At 37.1% G+C, this 20,995-nt stretch overlaps 1 protein-coding gene across 4 annotated transcripts in view; it reads left to right on the top strand.

Annotated features, from left to right (window-relative positions):
- Positions 1–20,995, top strand: part of ATP2B1 (ATPase plasma membrane Ca2+ transporting 1) — a 121,787-nt gene that overhangs the window by 41,240 nt on the left and 59,552 nt on the right. For 2 of the 4 annotated variants that reach the window (XM_032170872.2, XM_058424858.1), the window contains exon 2: positions 12,467–12,895. In XM_032170872.2, the coding sequence (XP_032026763.1) occupies positions 12,688–12,895 (208 nt within the window). In that variant the 5' untranslated portion in view covers positions 12,467–12,687. Of the gene's footprint in view, positions 1–12,466; positions 12,896–20,995 lie in introns of those variants that run through there. The other 2 variants (XM_032170876.2, XM_058424859.1) reach the window with 1 other exon arrangement.

Here is a 20,995-nt window from a genome sequence, read left to right as displayed (position 1 = left end):
GCTATGCACTACTCTGCCTCAATTTAGATATATCCTAGACAGTGAAGCTCTTCTTGAAGTCACGTACCTGGCTAACACGTTGTGTTCATCGTATCTTTTGTGATGTTCTCTGCAGCACTTAATTGTTTTCTTGTTTTGGCTATTCAGGTTCTTTTTTGGTTCCATATGAATTTTAGAATGATTTTTTCTAGTTCTGTGAAAAATGGCGTTGGTAGTTTGATAGGAATAGCACTGAATCTGTAGATTGCTTTCAGCAGTATGGCCATTTTAACGATACTGATTCTTCCAATCCATGAGCATGGAATGTTTTTCCATTTGTTTGTATCATCTGTGATTTCTTTTAGCAGTGTACAACACTTAATTGTACTTTCTAGTATGCTTGTCTTTCTCCCTCATTTAGACTGTAAACTCCTTGAAGACAGAGCCTTCGACATAGAGTTTACTCAGATACCTTTGGGACTGGTAAGAACTTTGGAGAACAACAACAGGTGTTGGGGGACAGTGATAAGTTTAATATTGGTGATTGCATTTTAAGTGCAGCAAGATACTCAAATAGAAATGTCTGTTAACAGAACATGGCCTGGCACTTGATTAAGGTGGTAGATGTAGGCTGTAATATGGTATGAGTTGCCAAGAGGCCTGTGGATAGATCCCTGGGTAATACCCTCATTTAAGATGTGGTAAAGATTTTAAAAGGGGGTGAATGTGAGCAGAGGAGGATGGGTTAGAGACCTGTGAGAATAAGTAAGTGATACAATGGACAAGAGGGAACAGTACTGTCAAATGACACAGAATTAACAGGAGGATGAGGACTGATAAAAAGCCTGAGATCATTAATAGATGATGGCTAATAGAAGCATTAATAGAAGATGGCTCTTCATAGAGAGCCATCTTAGTAGTGTGTGGACAGAAGAATGGATTCAGTTTGTCAGGGTCAAGGTGAGAGTGGACCATTAGGAAGAAGCATTGTGAATAGATCTTTTTAAGAAGTGGGATAAAAGGAGGGGGAAAAAGAAGAATAGCCTGATGGGTTATCAAAATCCAGGAGAGACATGTTTTTTGGGTTTTTTTGGTTTTGGTTTTGGTTTTTTTTGTGGCGGGGAGGTGGGTAGAGAAAAATGGTCTTTTATGTAGTAGAATGTATCTGAATACTGGCTAGTCTGAGGAAACCAAGAGAAAGGGGATGGAAGTGGTGGTAGCTTGCAGTGGCAATCAAGGAAGCAAGGTCTTGGAGCAGACTTGACCCTGGAAAGAGCTGGAGTAATTTAAGAAAGTCTTGGAATTGAAAGAGGAACATGACAGGAAGTTAGAGATGTGTCCGTGGGTCATATATGACTGAGAAAAAATTCTGATGGAACTAAGAACTCAGTTTTTAAACTTTTACCAACATTGCTCAGCCAGATGGTATGTCTATTCAGGGGTAGCTAATTAACCAGATGGGTGGTAGGAGGATAAAGAGCAAGTGAGACATAAGAGCAAAACTGGAGTCGCTGACCATTGAGAAGTAAGCATTTTTAGGGAGGCAAGTGTTGATCAGAAAGGATCTTGACTACCTTTGAGCTTGAAGGTCAGAATGTATACACAAGATTCAGTAGAAGTGAAGAGAAAATGAGATAAGTTGTTCACTGGAGAGGAAATTTTGAAAATAGAACAATTCCGAGGGATGGTAAGTTTATCTTGTGGCCCTCCTCTTGAATAGCAGGTAGAGAATACAGATCAAAGTCTTAGAATGAAGGTCAGGAGTGTGTGAAACCAGAGAGTTTGAAGGATCATCAACATGTTGTGATGAGCGGGCTACAGTTCAGCACATCCCTGTTGCCCTATTCTTTACACTTTGGTGAGTTAACCATAAATAAATTCTTGTCTGATATCCTCTTAAAATAGAATTTACCTTATTTTCCAACCAGATTATTTAAATGTTTTGCAAAAGTGAGTATTGATTTACTGAACTGTTCTTTAATAATCACAGCTGGAAATTGCAAAAGATCATCAACTATGAAACTATATAAATAAAAAGAGATAAAGAAATGGGAAAGTGCCTTCTTCCCTTAGTTCTCTATTCAGTTGGCGAAGAACTGGAATAAATCTTATTGAAATCTAGAGTTTTTAATTAAGAAAACAGAAAGCTCATGTTAAATTTACAGATAAGAGTTATGCCTCCCTCAATATTGCCAACTTTATTTTTGTGAGCTCTTTCAGTGACATAATGAGCATCCTGTTTCCTTAAGCATGTAAGTGTAGGTTCTTGTGAATTGACAGGATAGAAGCTCTTAAGAACTGAGTAGGCCGACAGAGCAGCTGGTGTGACATTCAAGTGTTCATGTTGCCTCCTAGCTCCTGAACAGAAGGAAAAACACAGTTTTAATTTAGAAATCTTTTCTTTGACTATAGCTGAAAATTTCAACACCAGCGAGACTGGAAAATGATAGAACATTTGGTTCTCATATTTAACTGGAGATATAGTATGTTCTTATATTTGGTAAACTGCACAGGATTATATAAAATTAACTATTTTTTGAGCTTTTCAAAAGCTTATTTTACTAGGAAACTTACTGTAAAGATGAAAGGTTTCTAAAATGCCTAAATAGAACAATAGGAGAAAACAAAGTAGTTTATTTTGTGGTAGAACAAGAGAAAGTAGGTACCTAACGTTCTCTGTTAAACTTTTAAAAAGTTAATATTTTTTAGGTGTTCAAAGTAATTTAACATATGTTCAGAATGTATCAATATGAGTCTCCACATTTTTTGAATAAAAGAAATTATTTGCAGTGTTTATGTATATTTGTGTATTATAAGGCTTAAATGGAAAAATATTAGTATACTTGGTACTAAAAATCAAAACACCCAAAAAAATCAACTCAAGTAATATTTTTAGAATGTAGTCTGCTTTTAGTTATCCGTGCACATCAAGAATAGCATAATAGGCCGGGTGTGGTGGCTCATGCCTGTACTCCCAGCACTTTGGGAGGCCGAGACGGGCGGATCACGAAGTCAGGAGATCGAGACTATCCTAACATGGGGAAACCCTATCTCTACTAAAAATACAAAAATTAGCTGGATATGGTGGTGCATGCCTGTAATCCCACCTGAGGCACGAGAATCGCTTGAACCCAGGAGGTGGAGGTTGCAGTAAGCCGAGTGCACTGCACTCCAGCCTGGCGACAGAGCGAGACTGTGTAAAAAAAAAAAAAAAAAAAAAAAACTTTAAAAGAATAGCATAATAAAGAACCATGAGTAATTTGCCTATATTTGTTTGAGGAAACTTTTGGATCAAGGTGACAATCCAGCAGTTTGTTCCCTAGTCAAGGTTGAGGCTACACTTTCTGTCAATAGTAGCTCTCCAGACCAGCAGCATTAGCATCACTGATACCTGAGAAGTTGTTAGACAGTCTCATGAAGTGTTCGATCAACTGAGTGAGGCTCAGCAATCTGTGTTTTCACAGGTGATTGAGGTGATTCTGATGCATGCTGAAGTTTAAGAACCACTAATCTCTAGTGTGTTAACTTTTAAGTTTGTTCTGGTTTTGGTAAATTCAGAGGGATTGTTTTTTGTTTCATAAGTATAACCTTGCAAAATTAGACCAACCTCCCAAGAGACAGGTATCATAAATGTTTGAGATAAGATGATACCAACTGACTTGACCATAGACCAAAAATTTCTATAGTTCAAGATACCTGTGTTTGAGATCATTCACATTAAAATTTTATCATATACTCTGCTTAATTAAGTACTTTGTTGGCATGAATGAATAATCTGTACTGAAAATGACAGCTATCAAAAGCCAAAATAGTTATCTAACAGCCCCAGGGAGGGAGGCGAGTCACCTCTTCTGCTTTGGGCTGGCATATTTCTTTATAGACTAAAGGCTGTGGGAAACAGGAGCTGTGCTTGGGCCTTTAGGATAAGAAAACCTGGGTGTTTTTTTTTTACACTTTCACTGAAGTGAGCCAGACTGTTACAGTGTGGTTTCATCATTTTAATTGAATTGTGGAATTCTGAAATATGAGAGAAACAAATAGGCCCTGTAAATGCACATGCAAATAAATTTTTATTATTATCAATAAACGAATCTCGTTTCCTCTGACTAAAAACAGATGAAAGCAATTATAAAGGCTGCTGTGCCATCCAACCCCTCCCTACTGACTGCTTTGACTTCTTCGAAAAAAGGGACAAACAGTGGAAAGTGAAAACAAGCAGCTAGAGATGACAGTGTAGTGGGAATAAGAGTCAAACATCAGATAAATGAAGGCAGCAGAACATTTCAATAGTCAGGGAGTGGTTAACAGTAGCAAAGGTTGCTAGTAGGTTAGATTAGGGCTAAATATGTCCATTAGATTTAAGAACACGAGAGGTCAGTGGTCACCTGGAAGAGGAGTTTCAACGCAGCATAAAAGAGGAAGCTAGATTGTAATAGGTTGATTTATGAGTGGGAGATAGTGTAGAAACAGCCAATTTTGGAACAGATGATAGTTAGATGTGGAGTTAAGTGTTTTTTTCACCAAATGGTATTTACTGGGTAAGATTGTTTTCATTATTATTTAGACCTACTTGCCAACTTTATTACCATGTTGATTTGGCAGATTTTTATTTAGCATGGGTTAACCCTAACAAATTATTTTTCAAATAAATGTATTGTTTCTTTCAGGCTGTATGAAATATTATAATTCAGTATTATTTCTTTGCATACCCTCAAGAATCTAAACCCTGGTTAAAAAACATTGCCATGTAGCAGGCGTGTAATTCATTTTAAAATCTGAAATATCCTTTAACTTATTCTGTTGTCTAAAAGGATTTAAAGGAAAGCTGTAATATATCTGGCATACCAACATGGTTTGAAAACTCCTTGAATGCTGTGACTTTCTCTTAACTCATCTAACACCTAACATATTCTTTTAAACAAAGTGTTAGGAAGTTTTGTTTAGCTCTGCTATTTAAATTGTGGTTGCTTCCATTGTAAAATCTGTTTTTCAAATTTATTTTAGCTTATGGTTCAAGAGTACCTACTATGTTCCAGACAGTGCTGGGGTTAAAAATGAATGGCACAGATTCTCCCTTGAGTTACAGTTCATTGGGAAAGACAGAGAGGTAAACAAATCATTGCAGCTGTGTGATAAAGGCTATAATAGAAGAACAAATTAATGCCTTCCTTATTCTGATCTAGTTGTTTCCCACCCTGAGAGATTCGCTAAAGTGTTTATGCCAAGTTTATAACACAGCAGCTGTAACTTGCCCTTTTAAGTACTGTACTTAGTCTCTGCCTCTGGAAGAGTCTACTAGATAAGTAAGTTACTTAGGGGAGTAGGACTAATTTTAGTCAACACAGACACAGTGATGGTATTTAGGAATCCTTTGAGACTAATAAATCGGGCATTTTAGATAATGCTTATTTTCTGCTTTATCAGCTCTATAAAACTAAAATCCTGTTTGGTGAATTTACTTTTGTTTATATGTTATTCTTTACTCACCTATTATAAATTACTTTTCTAAACAAGCAGTATAGGTTTAATGATCTTTTATGTGAGTGTGTATGTTTTCTTTAAGCCCCTTAAAAAGTGAAAAATGTGACTTAAGAGCAAATTTAAATTTGAGTCATTCCTTGATTTCTTTAAAGCATTTTAATGAAATAATTTGAATGTATCAAAACTTTGTAGAATAAACTCCTTACCATTGTTAATCTCGTAGTGTCTCTTTGATATGTATAATAATAGACCATCTGCTCTTTTCACCATGAGAGTGAGTTATTACATGCAAGCACTTATATTTAAGTTTACAGTAAATTATCATGGTTGAAAGACTTCAAATTTTTAGGATGTGAATCGGGTAAAAGGTTATTGTCTTTCTGCAGAAAGTGATTATATAAGAAGGTTAAAAGATCATAGTCTTTTTGGAAGACTGAGTAATAATAAAACTCCAGTCTCGTGTTAAAAAAAGAGAAAGATCATAGTCTCTCAATAAGATATGGAGATCAAAGATGGATAAAGCATGGTTTTTTGCCTTTAAATAACTTTTCGGTGTAATGGACCATAAATTTAAGCTCAGTTATGTAGTATACTATCCAAACCTATAGGACATTTGCAGTGCTAAGTTTCAGATTGTCCACACTGATTGAGAATCACTGCTGATATCTAGGAGGACTGGGTGGGGTAGGGCTGGATTTTTAAACTCGTGAGGTAGCTGTCACTGTCAAAATGCCAATAGCAACCACAGTGAGAAACAGCTGTGTAGGCTAGCTATCGCTCTTGCTGTAACTATGTCTGTGTGCAAAGGAAGTGGAATTGATTTTATGTTAAAGAAAAAAACACACAGAAAAAAACACACAGTGAAAATGGAGATCTCTTGAGTTCTTTTTTGAAAGCCTGCAGTCAAAAATTATTTTTTAGTTCTTTGTCAGTCAAATGGTGCATCTAATGGTCAGGGTGTCAGTACCAGTTTTAAAGTACAGTGCCAGTTATTTCCCTGATAGTAGTAGCCTCCTTAAAACTTGCGTATTGTTTATCCTGCGATTTAAATTTCAGCTATTTACTCTCATTTTTAATGATTTTGTGAGTATCTAATGCTTGCTTTATTTTATAAGTATCTTTATCCATTTTGGAAGTAGACGATTATGAGTGTTTGGTTTTAATGGCCATAAAATGAACTATTGGATTTGATCTCCAACATCCCTTTAGCTGTTAAATTCTAGAATTCTTTGCTTTGTAACCATGATTTAACAGACAAGTCTTTTTTAAAATAGTGTTTTATTTTGATTTTGATTTAGTAACTTTTATAAAAAGTAATACTTGCTTAATCACTCCAAAAAATCAGTAATTACTCTGATTAAGGTATCATATTAGTATATTTTGGTCCAGGGAATAAGCTCTAATTGTGTACAGTTATGTCAAAGTTGATATTAATTTATGAGGTGGTACACATTGACTTCTAAACACCAAAGAACTAAAAATTTGAAACTTAAAACTTCGTATTCTCATCAAATGAATGAAAATAAAGTGTCTTTATCTTTAGAAGATTTTTTTTAAAACCCTAAATCAATAATTTGTGTTCATATAGAACCAGTCATGGATTAAGACCCTTTGTAAATACTAGTTTTGGATTTAAAAATTTTGCTGAGACATGTAGTAAAACTAATAAATCAAAATTTGACTTAACATTTAAATTATTTCAGTATATCATCATATACTGATTCTCTTTTCCTCTAGTTTTAAAAATCTTATTAAACCTTCCACATCTGAAATTGTTTGAGGTCTTCCTCATCTGGGGTGGGAGAAGGCTGTTCTCTGCAGAATGTATCTGCAAATATTCTTAAAGAACAATAAAAATAGCTAAAATGTATTTGTCATTTACTGTGTGTCAAGGTAAGTTCAAAGTGTTTTACATGTATTTGCACATTTAATAAGATGTGTACTGTTTTTGTATCTTTATTTTACATTACATAATAGGTGTGTATGTCCAAGGCAAAGTAAAATAGGTCTGTTACCTCCCTTTGTTAGATACTAGGTTCGTGTCCCTACTGCCTGAGAACACACATGCTTTGGGAGTGAGGGAAGGCACTTAACATCAGTCATGCTAATTAACACCAAATTAATGCATTTTTTAGCTTTGAATAAACTGAACTTTTGTCTTTGCATATATGCTATTGCATTTCTTGTATGCCATATTTGTACGGTTATGTTTTGGGAATTAAATGTAAGAGGCCATACTTTTATACCAATTAAATTTAACCTCTCATTCCCATTTGTCCAGATCCCAATTCTGTCGTGTAACATATTGCCAATTTTTACCTAGCTTTGAGTTGCTTATAGATTGGATAAATACAACTTCTAGGTCTTCAAATTTCTAACAAAAATTTCGAATCATTCAGGAATTAGGAACCCAACAATGCGTTAAGAAAACACCTCTTTCTAGATTGGTCCTCTTGTATCTAATATATTTAATTGTATTAGCATATATTTCTGTCTTGCCTGCAAAAATCTCATGCTGATGTACAATATTAATAATCATTTTTAGCACTCCATGTCTTATCTGTTAATTTACTTTGCTATTTTCTTATATTTATTTAGTGTTTCTAATAATTGATTTTTTATTGTTGAGTCTGGATAACTTTCTTTTTTTTTTTTTTTTTTTGAGTCTCACTTTGTCCCCAGGCTGGAGTGCAGTGGCGCAATCTCAGCTCACTGCAAGCTCTGCCTCCTGGGTTCACACCATTCTCCTGCCTCAGCCTCCCGAGTAGCTGGGACTACAGGCGCCCGCCACCAGACTCGGCTAATTTTTTGTATTTTTTAGTAGAGACGGGGTTTCACCGTGTTAGCCGGGATGGTCTTGATCTCCTGACCTCGTGATCCACCTGCCTCGGCCTCCCAAAGTGCTGGGATTACAGGCATGAGCCACCGCGCCGACCAAGTCTGGATAACTTTCACACAACTTTTCCTTGATCTATAAAGTAACCTTATGAAAGAAGAAATTGAAATTGTATTATTAACCAACCTCTTTATGAGCTCTACTAACTACCTGGGTATAATCATCCTTTTGTCTTTTTCTAAGGCCCTACCCATTCACAGTAAAGATTATATGTCAGTAAAAATCTACCTTATTGTTCATTTTGAATATTGTAACCATTTTTGCCCAATCCAGTCTTCAGCTACGTGTGTGTGTGTGTATGGGTGTGTGTGTGTGTGTGTTTTGTAACACCTCAAAGACTACCAACAGTGGTTTGTTCAGAGACAACATTTATTCTGGGATAAATTTTGTAAGCCAGGAGGCCTACATGTGCTTTCTTTAAAATCTCCCTCTTCTTGGGCCTCAGCTTGCACTTAACAACATTTTTTCTTAGACTTTTCAAATAGAAGGTAAAATTCTATTAGAGAACAAAGAGAAGCAAAATAGATGTTCTGCTTTCTGTTGTATATCAATCCCAAATAGCCTGTGTCTCAACTTGATTGTCATGTTGTAGCTAACAAGTGAAAAGCAAAACTTTTTTGTTGTCCTTAGTATTTTTGTCAACCAGCCAGTTAGATGAATGGAAGAGTAGGTAAAGAAGAAAATAGTAAAAGGAGCTATAGATGATCTAGAAATAGACAACAACCTGCTGTATAATTTGTAGGTGATTGGTAATTCAAATAGGTCCACTTTGGGAAAGTGGCTCATTTGCCTTTGGTGCTTTTGTCTGGATTTCCTTTTCTTTAAACAATGAGGGAATTGAGCATGATTAATAGTCATGTGCTTATCAAAGCTCTGTGGCTTGCAAAGTAATAGAAAACTCAACCCCTGAAGGGCATTTATTGACAGATTACGGAAAAGATCAGTGATAGGACAAACTTTAGTCACTGATTGACCCAGGGGCTCAATTGATGTCCAAGATTGACAGGCACATGCTAGCTCACTCTCTCTCTCTCTCTCTCCCTCTCTTCCTCTCCCCCCCCCCCCCCCCCCCCCCCCCCCCCCACATGCTCTCTATTGGATCCATTTTCAGAGGCTTTCCCTTGTGGTACCAGATGACCACAGTAGCTCTTCATGTGTCTCTCAGATTTAAGTTCAATTAGTATAAACAAGCGTTTGCCCCAGAGTCACAGCAGAAGTCTTGTTACCACCCATTGGCTCTTGTTGGGTCACATGCACATTCCAGAACGGATGATCAGAATGGCTGCTGGGGATATCTGGGAATGGGGATAGAACTCTGCTCAGACTCTGTTGAGCATTGGGGAAGCACAGATTCCTAAATGAAAAGTGAGGCTATTGCTGAAAGATAGGGAAAGGGATGCTGAGATGGCAAATAGCAAATACAGCAGTGCTCCTTCAGTTCTGATTTATTGTATAAATTGGTACATTTGGTATTATTTCACGATTTTGTGACCTACAAAAACTTCCATTTTGACCTATTAAATGTGAAGATCTAACGTGGAGGCTGTATAGTGGATAATAGTTCCAGTCTTAGCTGTATTATTTATCCTTATTGTTGAGGAATTTAAAGGCATTCAATGAATAATATTCTTTTCTCCTGTTTGAATTCTGTGAAGAGAAAAGATAGATTGGCACATAGGAATAAAAAAAACCAGTTTTATTACTGATAAAAGCTGGAATGGATGACTTGGTTTTTGTGTGACAACAACAAGGCTCTAGTATTGAACCCAGAACTAAGCAATTATTTACCTCCACTCCAGTAGGCTTTTAAACCTTGGGGTCTGCCCCTAAAAATTCAAACCAGAATACGTGAGTCCTACGGTTATCTGGCTCCCCAAAGAAGGCAGAGGTGAAGAAGCTACATAATAAAGATCATTTTCTCTAGGAAAATCTCCTATCAGGCAGGTCATTTCACGTCCATGGTGATTGATGGAGTAGCAGGCCAGGAGTTGTTGAGGAAAATTCCTCTTTGTGGAAACCAGAGGACAGATGAACAAACATGCCCTCAACACACAGACTTCTTAATTATTTTATTTGTTAAATAATAATCTGTTTTAAGGTTAGTGTGATGTTCAGGCCAACAAATTCTGGATATAGAAACCTAAGGAGATTATCAAATAACCACCCTCTCCAGTTTTTCAAGTTGGATTGTTATAATAATTGATGTGTGCGTAGGAGGGAACCCACTTTGCCTAGGAGATGAGTAAAATTGGTAATAATTAGACAAGCATAAGGATTTGTGAAGTGGGAGGAAGGAGGCAATGCAAGAAAATGTCTTGCAGAATCTATAACTATCACATCTTTGCAAGTTAAACCTAAGGCAAGCAAACTTTTCTCACCCAGCCATCCTCAACTCACTCATATGAATTCTTTTTAGCCCATTCTCCAGTTCAGTTGTTCTCACAAGTGTGCTCACTAGACTGATAGCATCAGCATCACCCCAAAAATTATTAGAAATGCAGATTATTGAGCCCCACCTTAATCTCCCTGAATCTAAAGATGCTTGAGGTGTGGGGCCCAGCAATCTAATCAATTCTCCTGGTGATTCTGATGTATGCTGAGGTATGAGGACCATACACCATGACTTACAGACATCTTCATAGCAATTTCATAGCTGAAGATTTATTGCATTTGCCATTCTAATCTTTTCTAGTTCTAATCATCAAACATTTTAAAAATATTTTGGAGTGCAGGTAGATTGCTTGAGGTGGGAAAACATTGAATCTGTAAAATGGAGCCAGACAGTCATGAGCAGTGGAACTGCATTTTCGTCTTGTAGGTTTCGATTTAGTGGCACAATGCCTATTTCAAAAACTAAATTTAGCAGCAAAATGCTTAGGGCATTGTATGTGTGAGACATTAGAATGAGGAAGAACCAAGGGGTTAGTGATTATAATTTGCATAGAGGAACTTGAAGATCAGGAAGAAAAGGGGCTATATACAGAAGAGACTTTTCAAAGGTAGAATTAACTTAGTAACTGACTGAAGCCGGAAAGGATGGAATCAAAGATGATTTAAGATTCCTAGCCGAGGTGATAAGAATAATGGTGGTGGCAGAGCTGTTCAATGAGTGAATGAGATGAGTCCATTGTTGGGCATGTTAACTTTGAGGTGATTGTATGGAGAAGAGAGCTTATCTTTAGGCAGATTAGTATAATAGGAGGACTTGAAAGTATGATGAAGAAATAAATGTAATGCATGTATTCATTCCTCAAGCTTTTACTGAGTGCCTACCATGTGTCTGGTACAGTTCTAGGTTCTCAAGATGTAGTAATGGGCAAACTCTGCCCTCAGAACTAATACTGTAGATGGAGGGAAAAAAATAACATATAAACAAATGAACAAGATAAATTCAGGTAATAAGAAGACTGGGCAAGGAAAACAAAAGAGTGGAGAATTTCTTTAGATAGGGGGTCAAAGGAAGACCTGAGGTGGTAACATGTGACAAATCATATAGAGTATAGTTTTTGACAGCCGGAAGATGGTAGAGTCACAGAGTGGCCAATGAGAATCACAGGAAATAATATTAAAGGATCCGTTATGCTTTTTGTCCTTTCAGGGGCTATTCCATATGAAAGACTTGGAGAGAGAGATCTAAGTATAATGTTAAAAGAACTTGGGCTTGGAGACAGTCCACCTCAGACGTTTCAACCATTTGTTAGCTGGGCAGAAAACTCACTTTCTTGAAGTCTGCTCTTATCAGTAGAAGAAGAAGGAGTAGCACCTCATGGGATTAAATTGTAATGATTAAGTGAGAGAATGAATTTAAAACAACTAGCATAGTGCTTGGAACAATAACAGTAATGCTGAGTGGATCATAAAATTCAGTCATGTGAAGTGCAGTTTTATTTAATAATGTAATCTAATGTCTTTTGATATACAATTTAATTTAAAAGTTGTACTTTGATCTTTTATCATGCAAAACACTTTAAAAGCACAAGACTGGAGTTCAAAAATATTTATATTATTAAACAATGTACTTTAGCTACCTGATGACATTTAGAAAATATGCTTATGTGCATAATACTATAAGATAGATTTTATTAACTTTTAAATATTTTCTTCTTACAGGTGTGTATATCTCATGATTGATATGGAGAAACTAGTCATGGGCCAAAGGTCAAGATACTTCTCTGGGAAATGTTGCTGCTGATGCTGCTTTACAAAGTCATACAATGAGTGTTTGGTTTAAGAAAGATTTTCATATTTAAAAGATTTTCATCTTGGAAATACATCAAGTGAAAATTAAATTCTTTTGGGAAACATTTTCCTTCTGATATATTATACTTGTAATGGGCGACATGGCAAACAACTCAGTTGCATACAGTGGTGTGAAAAACTCTTTGAAGGAAGCTAATCATGATGGAGACTTTGGAATTACGCTCGCAGAGCTGCGGGCTCTCATGGAGCTCAGGTCCACAGACGCATTACGAAAAATACAGGAAAGCTATGGAGACGTCTATGGAATTTGCACCAAATTGAAAACATCTCCCAATGAAGGTGAGTTTTATTATGCTTGTTTTTGGTTCTTTGTGCAAAGAGTTCTATATATTTGGCTTATAAATAAGCATGCTTATATTATCTTGGCGATTGTAAGATTATGACATAATTATAGTGACATTAAAAATGGGTTAGTTATCAGATTAGTACAGTTAAGGTATTTTTATATTAACACATAAATGTTGCAAATTAATTTATATGTTTTAGATTGGTGGGATGAAATATTTTCTTCCATTATACATACTACTGCTGCCTGTTCATGATAAAAAGATTGTCTTCCCTTGAGCTATAGAGGAAGGAACCAGGCTTGGATGCCTCCCAGGGATTTGGTGGAAATAAACTCTCGGATCACTATCCTTCATTTTGCTGGGTGGCTTAAAATAATTGTCACTCTCTGTAGTTGACTGAGTTGGTTTTAGCTTATGAGGCTTAGCCTAACCTTTAATAATTAGCTCAGGAGTTCCTAAAGCAAATGAAATAGATAAGATGGAAGTTAGTTTTTCACCTAACAGACATTTCCTTTAATGAAACTAGTTTTTAGTCTTTGAATTATGTTGAATATCCCTGTGTTCACAGAAGCCTTTGGTTTCAGAAATTTGTATTTGTGGCAGGTTTTCTTTTTGAGAATCAAAAAGGAAAATTCATTATAACTTTCTGGCATTATGGCCTTTGAAATAATTTCAGAAGATTGCCTTTTATAAATTAATCAGATTGAACATAAAATAAAGGTTAGGACGTTTCAGGAAAGCAATTCCAAATTGTAAAGGCAGGGTTGGGAAGGGATAAATATGAGGATGAATGGGGATTACAATTTATTTTATTAAGGATGAGAAATTATTAATGTAAAATTTTAAAGTATATTAGTATATATTCCAAAGCCAATTCTAGAGAAATTAAGCAAAAGTATTTTTCTTAATATTTTTCCTGAAACATTTTATGCCATGCTATTGCTTAGATAATATGTAATGTAATAGCAGAAAGTCTTTTCCAAAATTAAATAACTTTAAATTATATTTAAAAATTCTTTGAAACCTGTGTAACCTATGTAATTCATTGTGAATTGTTAATTATTTTAATGATAGGTAGTTACTTTGATTTCTCTGAAGTAGCATGATCTTGAGGAAGCCACAGTCAGTATTCACACGTGTCCCAACAGGGCTTCTTTAGACTATTTGGAATATGTTCTTTTCCTGCAAGACCTGTTAACTTTTCAAGGTTTTCTGGATCTTTTCAAATTGGAACCACTAGAAACACCAGCTTCTTAGTTATACCTTAGATATGCTATACCATTTTAATGTAGTCGGGTTTGATTACTACAAGATTGATCCCAACTATTAATACATTAAAATGATATTGCATATCTAAGGTATAACTAAGTGTATCAGGAACAGTTCCCATGGACTTGAATAGACAATAATTTGACAAAATTGATTGCATACTTAAGGTATAACTAAGAGTATCAGAAACAGTTCCCATGGACTTTAATAGACAGTAATTTGACAAAATTTGAAGATTGTTCATTATGCAAACCGACTCTGAGATATTATATAGCGTCTTAGAGATTTGTACATTAGTATGCTATTCTCAGCTGGTAGATCTATTAATTCAGCTTAACCATTAAAAATCTCATTTTTTTATCATCATCAAGTTGATAGGGGACACTAACATTAAGGAGCCCTCAATATAACAACATAGTTTGTTCATAAAAGCAATATTGAACTTTAGTTTCAAATCTTCACTCAACTGTACTTCCCCTAACCGGGTCCTTGCATTTCTCTATTAATCAAAGTTCTTGTCTTCTGGTAACTGAATACCCTACCCTTTGAGAATGAGAATGGCTTCTCATTTTTATAGACATGATTTCTCATTAGTTTGCACTACAGTTTCTTTCACGGTATTATTTGGAGCAGTGCCTTTTAAATTGGTTTAATTAGTGAAGTTAAGTTAACTGAAAATTTTGCCTCTAGTACAGTGGTTTGTAAAATTTGAGAAGGGGATAGTTATGTACCCTTTTGACAGTATGTTGGAAGCTATGGATAATCTCTAGAAATATCCACTTACCACTCAAAATTCTATGTGAATTGTTGCTGCTTTGGACTATTAGATAAATTCATGCATTATCCCCTCTTTAATTCGTAGAAAGTTTTTGCTCATATTCTTCCTAGTATTGTGAATTTAATATTTGCTAAAATTTGTATAAACTGTTGTCCTCACTGTTTATATATACACAATTTGTTTTTTTGAAATATTTTAAAAAGAATGTGAAGCCAGCCATTTTAAGCATTATACTTATATTTGCAGTTGAAAATACAAATGAAAACAGCAGTGCGGCAGCTCACACCTGTAACCCCAACACTTTGAAAGGCCAAGGCGGGAGGTTTTCTTGAACCTAGGAGTTCAGGACAAGCCTAGGCAATATAGCAAAACCCCATTTCTGCAAATAAAAAGATTAACCACTGTGGTGGCACATGCATCTCTGCTATTCAGGAGGCTGAGGCAGGTGGATCACTTGAGCCCAGGAGTTTGAGGCTGTGGTGAGCTATGATTGCACCACTGCACCCCAGCCTGGGTAACAGAAGGAGACCCTGTCTCAAAAATAAAAAAAAAACAGCAGCAACCTTCACAAGAATGTTATTTCCAAAGGAATATTCATAGTTTTAGTTTAACTTAGTGGAAATAATTCACTCAGAAGCGTTTTGTCACTGATCAAGTATACAAGTGGTAATAACTGAAACATGACCAGCAGTAAGCAATTAGGAGTTTGTATGTCCAAGGAAATGAACTAGACAGCAAGTAGTCTTTTGTTAGAATACCCTGTTTATAGTCAGGGAAAGTGAGAATTAAAATGATTCTTCAAAGTACATGAATTTCAATTAGGTAAAACTGAAGTTGTCTTACCTGTCCCTTTAGTTCATTCATTTATTGATTAATTCATTGACATACACTTTCTTCAGACTTGGGATATTGATTGTCCTGTGTTTTATATACTTCCCCTAACAAAGGTGGTGGGGCCTGGCAGTTACTGGAAGGCAGTTGTAGGTGTGTAATTAAATCATCACAATTTTAGAGACTTTATGTAACAATATGTGCATCTTAGAATTGCTGAAATTTTGTAGTATTTATTAGCATCTGCCATGCAGTAGGCATTTTTCCAGGCCCTGGGTATACATCCATGAATAAAACAAATATCTCTGCCTAATTTTCACATGTTCACATGGGGAGACAGTTCTTAAGACAACTAAATGAAATGTGTAGTGTGTTGGCGATACATGTTTAAAAAAAATGAATGGAGAAGGGAAATCAGAAATATTGGGGGTGTCAATATTGGATTTCTGTCAAGTATGGAGGAACAACCCAAGACATTTCTTAAGTAATAACCACAAAAATGATAGGCTATCCTTATGATGGATAACACTTTTTGTGCCATATTGGCTATTAGCACTTGAAAATATTAAAAGAATATTTTAACAAGTTTATCCTATTTTACAGCCAAAGAACCCTCAGGACAAAAAAGTTAAGCAGTTTACCCAGAGTCTCACTCTGGCTCCAGTCTTATTCTGGCTTCAGAGACCCTGCTTTAACCACTGCATTGTATGTTACCTGTTACAAAAGCTCAGTTCACATAGCTTGTAAAAAAGTTGCAATATGAAGAAAGAGGTAACTGTGTTCCCTCTTCTCAATAGTAATTTTTGATAGGGAAAAACATTTTTGGAATTACATAGTGAAAAAAATTTAGGTTTAAGGTTCTGCTTATCAATTTGTTCTTTATTTATAAAACATACCCTGGCCAGGTATGGTGGCTCACACCTGTAATCCTAGCATTTTGGGAAGCTGAGGTGGGAGGATCGTTTGAACCCAGGAATTTGAGACCAGCCTGGGCAACATTAAAAAAAAAATGAGCCAGGAGTGGTGGCACATGTGTGGTCCCAGCTACTCAGGAGGCTGAGGAGGGAGGATAGCTTGAGTGTGGGAGGATCGCCTGAGTCAAGGCTGCAGTGATCCGTGTGTGATCCCACAAAAGAGTGAGACCCTGTCTCAAGAACAAAAAGAGTTCCCTATTCAAGAAATTGTATTTATGTGATTCCTGTTTGTCTTGCCCATTTATCACTTGTTTTCTAACAATATGTTTTGAAGAATATCATATGCATACTGGTCAATAGGAAGTGTTTTGACCAGATGTAATTTTCATATTAAAAACTTCCCAGTGGTTCTGATTAACCATCCTAACTCCTAAAGAAATTGGAACTGTAAATTTCAAGGTGAACTGGAATTGAGGCTTATAACTTCATATTTTTGGCTCTGTTAGAGAAAGCATCTGTCTTACAGTCTTCAGAATCCAAGAATGCACTTTTATACCAAAATAACCTGCTTATAACATCCTAACTGCATAAAATTACCTTCACAGTTTTTTTTTCTTCTGTATCTTTGTTGTTTTCCTGCATTGACTTTCTTGTTCATATTCTGAATCACATTCCTTGATCCTTATATTTTTACACTAGCTTTTGGTGTATCTTTCATCTCATTGTGGTCCTATGTTATCTATGTTATATTTTATATTGAATGCTAGACTTTTTGATAATAGAGTTTCTGGTATACAGGCCTCCAGCCCTAGGATCATGTTTGTTATTCAGAGTTCTACATTAAAAAAGGAATTCATTTTTATAAATGAATTCATAAAAGTTAAAGGCAGGTGCCAAGTGGTATTCCGTAAGAGGCATGGCTTCATGGACTTGTAAAGGGCAAGAAAGCAAATGAGACACTAAGCTTTTAAGTGGTGGTTGCTGAAATTCGGTCCAGGATTTTCTCCTGCGCTTTAGGTTTGAAAGCCCAAAACACACACAACCCAGAGTGTTTAACTGGTTGCTTGTCAGTCTCCCCCACCAAACTGAGCTCTTTGAGGGCAAGTGGTAGGGAAAGGCATCCTGAGTCATTTCCCTTTGTATGCCTAGTGCACAGTGACATAGTAGGCATTTGGGAAAGAATGTGTAAGTTTGACTTTAGAACAGTGTCTCTTAAATTTGCAGTTAGGGAAGGGATCGCCTCCTCTTTTGAAATTGAGAAAGTTATGAGAATATTAGATTGTTTCCCAAGAAGAATAAACATAAACATAAATTTTTATGTACTTTCTTGGTCTGCACATTTTCCTGTGTCCCACACTTAGAAAAGTCAGTTTGGCTGCCGCTATAGGTCCACTATGATACAGACTGTGTTAGTCCATTTGCGTACTGCTGTAAAGAAATACCTGAGGCAGGGTAATTTATAAAGAAAAGAGGTTTAATTGGCCTCATGGTTCTGCAAGGCTGTACAGGAAGCATGGCATCAGCATCTGCTTGGCTTCTGGTGAGTCCTCAGGGAGCTTTTACTCATGGCAGAAAGTAAAGTGGAAGCAGGCACATCATATGGTGAGAGAGGGAGCAAGAGAAACAAGGGGGAGGTCCCAGACTCTTTTAAACAGCCAGATCTCATGTGAACTAACTGAGCAAGAACTCACTTATCACCAAGGGGATGGTGCTAAACTGTCCATGAGAAATCTGCCCCTATGATCTAATCACCTCCCACTAGACCCCACCTCCAACATTTGGAATTACATTTCAACATGAAATTTGGAGGGAACAGACATCCAAACCATATTATTCCACCCCGGCCCCCCCAAATCTCATGTCTTTCTCGCATTTTAAAATACAATCATGCTTTCTCAATAGTGTCCCAAAGTTTTAAGTAATTCCAGTATTAATTCAAAAGTTCAAAGTCTAAAATCTCACCTGGGGATGAGTTCCTTCCATTTATGAGCCTGCGAGATCAAAAACAAGCTATTTACTCCAAGATGCAATCATGGTACAGGCATTGGGTATACCTTCCCATTTCAAAAGGGAAAAATCAGCCAAAAGAAAGGAGTAGTAGACAAGTCTGAAACCCAGCAGGACAGTCATTAAAGTTCCAAAACAATCTTCGACTGCATATTCTGCATCTAGGGCACACTGATAGAAAGGGTGAAGACCCAAGGCCTTGGGCAGCTCCGCCTCTGTGGCTTTATAAGGTAGGTGCAGCCCCTGTGGCTACTCTTAGGTTGTAGTTGAGTGATTGAGGCTTTTCTAGGCTTGGGATGCAAACTGCCAGTGGCTCTACTGTTCTAGGATCTAGAAAACAATGGCCCCCTTCCCACAGCTCCACTAAGCAGTGCCCTAGCCGGGGGACTTTCTGGGGGCTCCAACCCTACAATTCCCCTTGGCACTGCCCTAGTGGAGTTTCACTATGGGGGCTCTGCCCCAGGCAGGCTTCTCTTGTGGCACCAAGGCTTTCCGATATTTCCTTTGAAATCTAGGGGAAAACTGCCAAGCCTCCTCCACACTTGCATTCTGAGTATCTGCAAATTTAATACCACATAGGAACTGCCAAGGCTTATGGCTTGCACCCTCCAGAGCTGTGGCCCAAGCTGTTCCTGGGCCCCTCTGAGCTGAGGCTGGAGCCAGAGCAGCCAGGATGCAGGGAGCAGTGTCCTGAAGCTGAGCAGGACAGCTGCACCCTGGGCCTAGCCCTTGAAAGCATTCTTTCCGCCTAGGCTGCTGGGCCTGTGATGGGAGGGGCTGTCCCATAGATCTCTGAAATGCCTTTGAGGCCTTTTTCTCATTGCCTTATCTGTTAGCACTCAGCTCTCTTTTAGTCATGCTAATCTCTCTAGAAATTGATTGCACTACAGCCCACTTGTTTTCCTTCTTTACCACAGGGCCAGGCTGCACATTTTCCAGACTTTACCCTCTGCTTTGCTTTTAATTATAAGTTCCAACTTCAGGTCATTCGTTTGCTCCTGCTAATAGTAGGCTGTTAGAATCAGTCATGCCAGTTCTTGAATGTTTTGCTGCTGAGAAACGTCTTGTGCTAGATGCCCTAGGTCATTACTCTTAAGTTCAAACTTCCACAGATCCCTCAGGCATGGACACAATGCAGCCAAGTTCTTTGCTAAGGCATAACAAAGGTGACCCTTGTTCCAGTTCCCGATAAGTTTCTCATTTCCATCTAAGAACTTGTCAGCTTGGACTTCAGTGTTTATATCTCTCTCAGCATTTTGGTCACAACCATTTAACCAGTCTTTAAGAAGTTTCCAGACTTTCCCTCATCTCCCTGTCTTCTAAGCCCTCCAAACTCTTCCAGCCTCTGCCTGTTACCCAGCTACAAAGCTGCTTCCACTTTTTAAGGTATCTTTATAGCGGTGTCCCACACCTCAGTACCAGTTTTCTGTGTGTGTTCATTTTTGTGTTGCTATAAAGAAATACTTGAGACTGGGTAATTTATAAAGAAAAGAGATTTAATGAGCTCACAGTTCTGCAGGCTATACAGGTAGCATGGCACTGGCATCTGCCTGGCTTCTAGGGATGTCTCAGAGTGCTTTTACTCATGGCAGAAGGTGAAGCAGGAGCAGGCACGTTACATGATGAGAGCGGAAGTGAGAGAAGGAGGAGTTCCCAGACTCTTAACCAGATCTTGCATGAACCTACTGAGCAAGAACTCTCTTATTACCAAGGGGATGATGCTGAACCATTCAGGAAGGATTCGCCCCCATGATCCAATTACCCCACTAGGCCCTACCTCCAACATTTGGAATCACATTTCAACATGAGATTTGGAAGGGATAAACATCCTTACCATATCACAGACGTACATAGATGTACATGTAATATAAACACATACAGACAGACACACATACACATATGATATATACACAAATACAAAATTTCTAGTACATAATTTGATAAGACTGTGGTATGTGCTGTGTGTTAGCTGTGATTGTCGGTTAAATCTACATCCAACGTTCCAGTAAATCCCCCCCCCCCCACTGTATTTCCTAAATTGGGACATAATTTTATTAGTCCCCACAATTGGGATGCTACATTTTCTTGTAAAACATTAAGATCTTAATATAAATGACATTTTATTTCATAGTATGTTCTTTTCAAATATAAAGACAGTACTTCTGAGCTATTATCTACTCATAGATCAAATATAGACTTTTATTACTCCAAACAATGATGGAGTCAGACCCCAAAAGCATGTAATTCTGAGTTTACTTTTGATGTGTTTTGGTTGTATTTTCTCTTTGTGAAG

Source organism: Hylobates moloch, unplaced genomic scaffold (genome assembly GCF_009828535.3).
Source record: "Hylobates moloch isolate HMO894 unplaced genomic scaffold, HMol_V3 SCAFFOLD_12, whole genome shotgun sequence".
Lineage (NCBI taxonomy): Eukaryota > Metazoa > Chordata > Mammalia > Primates > Hylobatidae > Hylobates > Hylobates moloch.
The sequence above is the reverse complement of the archived record's forward strand: the minus strand, read 5'-3'. Positions and strand labels throughout refer to the sequence as shown.